The sequence below is a fragment of the Artibeus jamaicensis genome, unplaced genomic scaffold, assembly GCF_021234435.1.
Source record: "Artibeus jamaicensis isolate MK-2021 breed Jamaican fruit bat unplaced genomic scaffold, CSHL_Jam_final contig_759, whole genome shotgun sequence".
Lineage (NCBI taxonomy): Eukaryota > Metazoa > Chordata > Mammalia > Chiroptera > Phyllostomidae > Artibeus > Artibeus jamaicensis.
The window spans coordinates 127,357-136,589 of record NW_026521953.1 but is presented as its reverse complement, the minus strand read 5'-3'; the positions used below and the strand labels follow the sequence as shown (position 1 = coordinate 136,589).

General features: G+C 39.5%; 1 protein-coding gene across 1 annotated transcript; it reads right to left on the bottom strand.

The window, feature by feature from the left end:
• Positions 1 to 278: 278 nt before the first annotated feature.
• On the bottom strand, positions 279 to 1,244 carry LOC128628433 (olfactory receptor 2D3). The gene has a single exon (XM_053672250.1). It carries the CDS (start codon positions 1,218 to 1,220, stop codon positions 279 to 281), a length of 942 nt encoding a protein of 313 aa, XP_053528225.1. The 5' UTR covers positions 1,221 to 1,244.
• Positions 1,245 to 9,233: the final 7,989 nt, after the last annotated feature.

The following is a 9,233-nucleotide window of genomic DNA, read 5'->3' as shown; positions in this document are numbered from 1 at the left end:
ACAGGAGAAAGGAGGGAGAGAGGGAGAGAAACATCAATGTGTGGTTGCCTCTTGCATACTCTTCACTGGGGACCTGGCCCAAAATCTAGGCATGTGCCATGACTAGGAAATGAATGAGCAACCCTTTGGTTTGCAGGTTGGAACTTAATCCACTGAGCAACACCAGCCAGGATGTCATGCTTTTTTTTTTTTTGAAATGACCTAATTAATAACTCTTTATCAAAGTTCTGCTTCTCTTCTAAGGATGCTCCCATAGCTCAGAAAGTGACACCTAGAGGTCACTGCTTGTGAGAAGTCTTTCTTCTAGTTAGTTTTTTGAGAGCCCCTTTGACATCCTTGTTTCTCAGGCTATAAATTATGGGGTTCAACATTGGTGTCACCACTGTATAAAAGACAGATATCATCTTATCCCGCTCTTTTGTGGTCTTGGAGTTGGGCCGCATGTAGGTGAATATTCCTGACCCATAGAAAAGGACAACGACAATGAGGTGGGAGCCACAGGTAGAGAAAGCCTTGAGCCTGCCCTCCCCGGACTGCATCTGGATCACAGTGGAGATAATATGCCAGTAGGAGACAAGGATCAGGGAGACAGGAGCTAGGAGGATGACCACACCCATTGCAAAGATGGCCATTTCTGTGCTGTAGGTGTCTGCTGAAGCCAGCTTCAGGAGAGCAGGAGGTTCACAAAAGTAGTGATTGATAATGTTCTGTCCTCGATAGGGAAGTCGGAAGGTAAAGGTGGTGTCCACCAGAGACACTACTGTCCCACTGGCCCAGGATGCTATGGCCAGCTGGAGACACACCTGTGGTGTCATGATGGTGGAGTAGTGCAGGGGCTTGCAGACAGCCACATACCGGTCATAGGACATCACTGCCAGCAGTGCACACTCTGTGCACCCAACCAGAAGGAAGGCAATTATCTGTGCCACACACCCTCCAAAAGAAATAGTTTTCCTATTTACCAGGAAGTGGACCAACACTTGAGGGACAATGCTAGTAGAGAAACAAAGATCTGCGAAAGAGAGGTTTCTAAGGAAAAAATACATGGGTGTGTGAAGCTGAGAGTCCACGAAGATGAGAACGATGATAAGCAGGTTTCCAAGCACAGTCAACAGATAAATGATGAGGAAAAGAATAAACAGCAGGATCTGTGTGTGCAAGTCCCGTGAAAGGCCGAGGAAGATGAACTCAGCCACAAAGGTTTGGTTTTCTTCTCCCATTGAGAGTGATGCCTATTTACCTGTTTGGCACCAACAACAAGGAAAACTTCGGGTTTCCAATGTCAAGTCCTGTAGAAGAGGCTCATTTAAAACTGACACCTAAGTGCATATTTGTAGCTCCTTTGCTATCCAGCTTGTTCCAATTAATGCTAAATATAACATTTTTATTCTTATTAGCTGGTTGTAATTTTTTACAACAATTGATTTATTTATTTTTGGAGAGAGGGAAAGGTTAGGAGAAAGAGATAAAGAGAAGCAGCAATGTGCAAGAGAAATACTAATTGGTTGTCTCTCAACCAATTAGTTGAGAGACATGGCCTGTACCTGGCCTGAGCGGCACTGTGATCAGGAAAACCAAACCACAGCCCAGGCATGTGCCCAGACTTGGACAGATCTGGCAAACTTTTTCCTTGTGGGACAATGCCCATGGGTGGGCATTGGGTGGCTCAACTAAGCCACATGGGTCAGGGCTGTGGTTGTAATTTAAATCCATGTACAGACTGCACAGCAAATATAAAGAACAGTCTATCTCTCAGAGGTAGGATTTGAGCGCTTATGTACACATGTGTGTATATATGGCATGAGGAAAAAGATGATTTAATCTCAAGATTAAAGGAGAGAAAAGGAGAGTATCAAATGAGTAAAAAAATTAGTGAAGAAGGAGGTGAAAAGATGAACTGTTGTACATTTACATTCCAAGAAAGGCCAGGAATAATTATTCATTCATTTGTACTCTAAATATTTAATCTAACTATCAGCTTTACTAATTATTTCAACAGGATGTCTCTTTATGTAATATGGCCAGAAGATGAGAAAAAAAATAAGAGTAGTTAAAATACAATAAAGAAAATAAAAGTTAGAAGAAAGCAGGGATAGAAAGCTGAGCACAGAGATGTGGAGAAAAGCAGAAGGAAGAGGAGATGCAGGAAGAGATCTATGAGTCTGGCTGTTTCCCCCAAACCAAAAGTGTGGGTAATGAATCTTTTATCCCCATGAGTCCCTGACAGCGTTGTGACCAATATGGCCTTTCCAAAAATCTCCTCATAATGACTGATACACATAACTGCATACATGTGGATTATTATTCATACACACCTCATGCTGCACACAAACCATATGCAACAGAAACATGTACACATCCACACATCATGGATATACTCACATAAGTGTTTCAGATTCTTATATGTGACCTTCATGGGCACCAGATCTTTCACAGTAACAGGAGTCACAGAGCAGATACTTGGATACTGAGCCAATTGGATACTGACCCAGGCTGGGTATATGGGAACCCACCATGCCTGGCTTGTATGGGGAGGTCATTGCAGAATAGGGTGTGGTGTGGTGGCACCAGTGGTGGAGGTCAGTGTCCTCCTCTGGACTTGATGGACAGCACTGATGTCATGTGACCCTCTGTACTCCACCTGCTCTTACAAAGGGGCTGGAAGTGGCAATGCCAGTATTCCCAGAACAGTGTCCCATTCAGTCCTGGTTCCCTCACATCTCCTAGACTCAGAGCCTGCTCAAGATCAAGAGGCTCTTGATGAGGTTCCTCAAAGTAAGGTTCCTAGTTTCCTTCAGGTCCTCTGCCTGTTCAGTGGGAAATGAGGGAACAAATGCCAACTGAGAGGAACTATGCAAATTGAAGGGTTGACAGCAGAGGGAAGGCAGAGTCAGGCAGAGTGGGATGTTTCTGGAAACAGCCTCATTTAAGAGGAGAGTCCTAAAGAGGATTTTAGGTTGGGTTTCTAAAGAATGGAAATAGATCTGCTGTGTCTGAGAGATTGGCAAGGAATAAGTTGAGGGACACTAGGAGAATAAATGACAAAGTCCATCTTTCCCAACGCCATTTCTAGTCCCCACAAACCCCCCAGTCAATACTGCAGAATCCTTCACACTGAGGCTCAGCAGCAGCTTTCCCACTCTCACCTGAGGGCAGAGAGCAGGCAGACATGGGGCTGAGGAGTCATTGCTTTAGGAATCCAGGGTGGAGTGTGGGATGGAGTGGTTTCTGCAGGTTGGCTCCTAAGCAGTGCCTCTCAAGGTCTGCACCAGAGTCATCCTAGGAGTGTGACTTCATCCCAAGCCTTTTTTCCTTGTTTGATTGAAGGTACAGACTCCAATTCTCCTAGATCCCAGTTGTGAACAGCAGATTTTCCTTCACGGGAATATTTGAAGGTGCATTGCTGAGAGTGACGTAAATGAGGGATTCCCTTGGGGATTTAACAGCCCTCCATTTTATTATCTTTCCATCCTCTGAGACATCCTAGGGCACTTAGTGTTACATTTGAAATCACAGACTGAAGCCTCTACATTTTTCACCTGTACACCAATGTCATTCAAATGACATCAGCAGATATATTCCCAGAGGATTTACAAGTTATCACACTTGTGTTTTCATTTACATGGTGATTAAATAAAAAGGACAATGAGCATATACTGAATTATCTGGAGACCAACTTTCTATCTGAGAAATGCAACTTGATTGAAGGGTTGTACTTTCATTTTGTTTTATGGTTGTTAAGGTGATAAACTTAAGTGATAGAGTTGATTAGCACTGTCTTGTAGCCATGATACGTTGTGAACCACTCTGTCTGGTTCTAGAAATTGTAACTCAACCCCCTGTGGCTAAGGACTTCTGGAATGGAGCTGCAGGAGACAAAGCTTGTTTCTGGTAGCAAACGCTGCCTCAATTTTCTTTCCCTGCTCCCAAAGCATGATTAGAAGTCCTTGACAAGTAAGACCTCTCAGAGGAGGGGCAACCTAGGCCAGACACGACCACTTGGGAGGCCATCATGGAAGGACTCAGGGGGGCTGCGACAAAGAGCAATGGACTCTCACTGCCCCCCGCCCCCCAGCCTTTGAGATAGCCCGAGTCCTTATGTCTTCTGGGAGAAGTTCTTCCTGGCTCTAATCCCCTTAAGACTGAAAACCTATGATGTGGAAGGTGGTGCAACCCTGTGCTGTAAAGGGCGGCTTTGTGGGGTAAATCAGGCATAAGAAAGAATATGTAAAAATCCTGTGAAAACTGCTTTGTTTAGAATGCTCTCATTTAAATGATAAGGGTCCAATTAAGAAGTTTGTTCCTCAAAGTTTTATGGCTTCTCAGGACTGTGACTGAGAATAAGCCCTCACAGTTCTTTGAGTGCTATCTATTGTTTGATCCTTACCTGTATTCTTGTGCAAATGAACCCAATAAAATCCCCTTAAGCAGGGGGCTCTTGGCCCTTCCCCTTTGAGGGATGGGCCATCTTTCCTCCCCAAGCAGATCAGATCATGTCTCAGCCATGTTTATTCTCATCCGTGGCACATGGGGGAATTTGCGAGGAAAGTTGCCCCCACAATGATATCCATATAACTACAGGAGTTTTGAGTGTGCTGTTATCTTAAAGTTGCATACTTTTACTGGACATAAAGTCAAACATTTTCTTTTGTGGGGATAATTCACAGTCAAAGGCCATTTTGTATACAACTATTTCTTAAACCATTTGCTTCTTAAACTATTAAATTGAGACTTGGCCACATGAAAATGAAACTCCTATAGTTCTCTCAAGCTAAGAAACAAAAATTGAAGGTGAGTTTTACATTTAAATGTTGTATGCCTATCATCTGATGGGTAAATGATGCAAGAGAAAAATGGTGGAAGGATCGAGTTATCAGATGGTAGTACAGGCAGGTGGGATTCAAGGAAGCCCCTGAAACTGATGGTCCCTCAGTCACATTTTCTGTGGCAATTTATGCATCAATCAATCACATCAAGGAAATGCTATTACCTTATATGCAACTGTTTCACTGGTTTTATGGTTTGGCTTACCCATTATTACTAGTTTAGCTTTGTTTTCACAGCACATATAAATCTAACTCTTAAGAATAAATGGATTATGTTCTGTGGTATAACATGCCATGATTTATTTAACCATATCCATATTAATGGACATTGGGTTATTTCCAGTCTTTAGATATTAAATCAAAAACTCTTTGCACATATATCTTTGTGTCTTTGTCAAATGTATTTGAAGAGTAAGTTTCCTGAGGCTTAATTGCTGGGTCTCGAGGAATATTCCTTTAAGATATTAGTAGGCATTGTCAGCTGCATTAATTGATACTCCCTTTAAATTGCACAAAAGTTGCAATCCAGTTACACCTTTACCAATGACTTGTGTCACAGTCTTCAATTTTGCTATTTTATTACATACCGCTTCAACTGTACTTGAGGATGAGCATAATGTTGTTTATTAATTATTTTTATTTCTTTTACTGTAAAGGAACTCTGTTTCTTTTGCAAATTTTCTTTTATTGGGTTGTTCAACCATCTTGTACCACGTTGTAAAACCCTTAAATATTATGAAAAAATTTGGCTCTTTGATTTTTGCCTTGGAGATAAGTCCTTTTCCACTTTGCCACTTGACTTTCTTTATGGATATTTGTATCACACATGTGATTTATAATTCAATATGGGCATATCGATCATTCTTTTAACTCATGACTTCTGATTTTTGTGTCAATATATGAAAGGCCTCTGTTATGAAAAATAATGCTTTTAAAATTCATTTACATTTTTCTCTAAGATTTTCATAATTTTGCTTACATATATGACTTTCTTTACATCTTGATACACCTAGAATTTATTTTGATGTAAGGAATGAGATAGGTATACTTAGTTTTTCCCCCAAATAGTCACTTAGTACCATTTATGAGATAACTATCAATTTTAAATGACTTATATACAAGATACTAAAAAGATATATGTGCCCCCTTGTTCACTGCAGCATTATTTACAATAGCCGGGACATGCAAAGAACTTAACTGTCCTTCAAGTAATAGTTGGATAAAGAAGATTAAAAAAAAAGCTCTAGAAGATGTGATCAATGGAATACTACTAAGCCATAAAAAAGATGAAATATTGCCACTTGCAACAGCATGTATGGATCTTGAGAGTATCACAAGAAATGAAATAAGTAAGAAAAAGGCAAGAACCATGATTTCACTCAAATATGGAATGTAAAACAAATAGCAAAAAGCCCTGTAGACATAGACAAGACTGTGGTGGATATGAGAAAGGAAGGGGGCTTAGAATATGAGAGGATGAAGAGAGTAAATGGGGTCAAATACGGTGACAAAGAAGACTAGCCACTGGGTGGTGGGCACACAATGGAACACACAGATGATGTATTATAGAATGGTACACTTAAAACCTATACAATGTTACCCATCCCCCAAATCAATGTAAAAACAGAAAAAATAAATGCCTACTAAATTTGGTTCATTTTTATTCTCTCTAGTCTGTCCATTTTCTGATTTTCTATTTCTATGTGAGTACCATGCAATCTTAATTCCTCCTGTTGTTTGATTCTCAGGTGTGAAGAATTAAATTAAACTATATTCCTAAGTGTATGACATATCACCATGATTACTGGTTCCAAAGTCCCTCTCTTGTTTATTTATGTATACATTTATTTTATTTATTACTTGCTTAATATATACCCACACATGATTCCCATTGAGCTCATAACCATTCTGATGTATGCAGTGCCTTTATTCTATTCTTACAAAATGATTACTTTGTTTGTGTATGTACTTTTAATTTGTATAAGTGATATTGTATTATGTGTCTCTTTGTTTTTTACCTTCTTACTCAGTTCTAAGTCTTTAAGATCATTCATGTTGCCACATGTACATCTAATCTCTTCTGACTACTCTGGTGTATCTTGTCCTTGGTGTTCATCCACTGCATTTTCACTTATTTCCTCTCGCAGAGAGAGTAATCCAAATTATACAACATATTATCAACACATATAAAAGAACCACAAATATCTCAATAATGAGTCTGTGTGTGAATGTTTTTGGCTCAATAACTGTTACATTATAGAATATGTATAGGCATAACATGACCAAGTAATAATGGATTCCTTCCAAGAATGGCTGTACCTCATCACAAAGGTAAATGTGTTCTTGTACTTGGAGTGTTTTGCCATCACTTTACTGTATCTGAATTTCTAATTTCTGCATGTGTAATAGAGGCAAATAAATATCTCTTCCGTAGTTTACTTTATAAACTTTTTATTTTGATAGTTTCTTTTTTTTAATTTTTACTTAGTTATTTTTCAATTACAGTTTTCTGTTTATTTCTCCCATCCCACCCCACCCCTCCCTCATACATCCCACCTCCCTCCCATTTCCACCCCCCTTAGTTATTGTCCCTGTGTCATTTATACTTCTTCCTCTAAATCCCTCCCATTTTTCCCCTTAAATTCCCTCCCCTCTCCCCCTGGTTGCTGTCCCCTTGTTCTCTATTTCAGTGTCTTTGTTTTTATTTTGCTTGCTTCTCTGTTTCGTTGTTTAGCTTCCTGTTAAAGGTGAGATCATATGGTATTTGTCTTTCAACCCCTGGCTTATTTCACTCAGCATAATGCTTTCCAGTTCCATCCATGTTGTTGCAAAGGGTAGTAGTTCCATCTTTCTCTCTGCTGCATAGAATTCCACTGTGTATATGTACCACAATTTTTTGATCCTTTCATTTACTGATGGGCACCTAGGTTGCTTCCAGCTCTTGGCTGTTGTAAATTGTGCTGCTATGAACATTGGGGTGCATAGGTTCTTTTGGGCTGGTGTTTTAGGGTTCTTAGGATATAATCCCAGCAATGAAATTGCTGGGTCAAAAGGCATGCTGATTTTTATTTTTCTGAGAAAATTCCATACTGTTTTCCATAATGGTTGTACCAGTCTGCAATCCCACCAACAGTGAACTAAGGACCCCTTTTCCCCACAACCTCTCCAACATTTGTTGTTGGTTGCTTTGTTTATGATAGCCATTCTGACTGGTGTAAAGTGGTATCTCCTTGTGGTTTTAATTTGCATCTCTCTGATAGCTAGCCATATTGAGCATCTCTTCATGTGTCTCTGGATCTTCTGTATGTCCTTTTTGGGGAAGTGTCTGTTCAAGTCCTATTCCCATTTTTTAATTGGGTTGGTTGTCTTCTTAGAGTGGAGTCGTGTAAATTCTTTGTATATTTTGGAGATTAAACCTTTGTCTGAAGTATCATTGGCAAATATGTTTTCCCATACAGTTGGTTGTCTTTTTAATTTAATACAGTTTTCTTTAGCCACACAGAAGCTTTTTATTTTGATGAGATCCCATTTGTTTATTCTTTCCTTTATATTCCTTGCTCTAGGGGACATATCAGTAAAAATGTTGCTGCATGAAATATCTGAGATTTTCTTGCTGATGTTCTCCTCTAGGACTTTAATGGCGTCACGGCTTATATTTAAGTCTTTTATCCACCTTGAATTTATTTTGGTATATGGTGTAAGTTGGGGCTCAAGTTTCATTTTTTTTTTTTTTTGCACATAGTTGTCCTGTTCTCCCAGCACCATGTGTTGAAGAGGCTATTTTTACTCCATTTTATGTTACTGCCCCCTTTGTCGAATATTACTTGCCCATAGAGACTTGGGTTTATTTCTGGGCTTTCCATTCTAATCCATTGGTCTATGTGCCTGTTTTTATGCCAGTACCAGGCTGTTTTGATCACAGTGGCCTTGTAATACAGTTTGATATCAGGTATTGTGATACCTCCTACTTTGTTCTTCTTTCTCAAAAGTGCAGCTGCTATTTGGGGTCATTTATGGTTCCATATAAATTTTTGAAGTGTTTGTTCTATGTCTGTGAAATATGCCATTGGTACTTTAATAGGTAATCCATTGAATCTGTATATTGCTTTGGGTAGTATGGACATTTTGATTATGTTAATTTTTCCAATCCATGAACAAGGTATATGTTTCCATTTCTTTGCTTCTCCCTGATTTCTTTCTTCAGTGCTGTGTAGTTTTCTGCATATAGGTCTTTTACCTCCTTAGTTAGGTTTATTCCCAGATATTTTGTTTTTCTTTTTGGTATATCGAATGGAATTTTTTCCTCAATTTCTGCTTCTGCTGATTCATTGCTGGTATACAAAAATGCCTTTGATTTCCAGATATTGACTTTGTAACCCGCTGTTTTGCCAAATTCATTAATTAGTT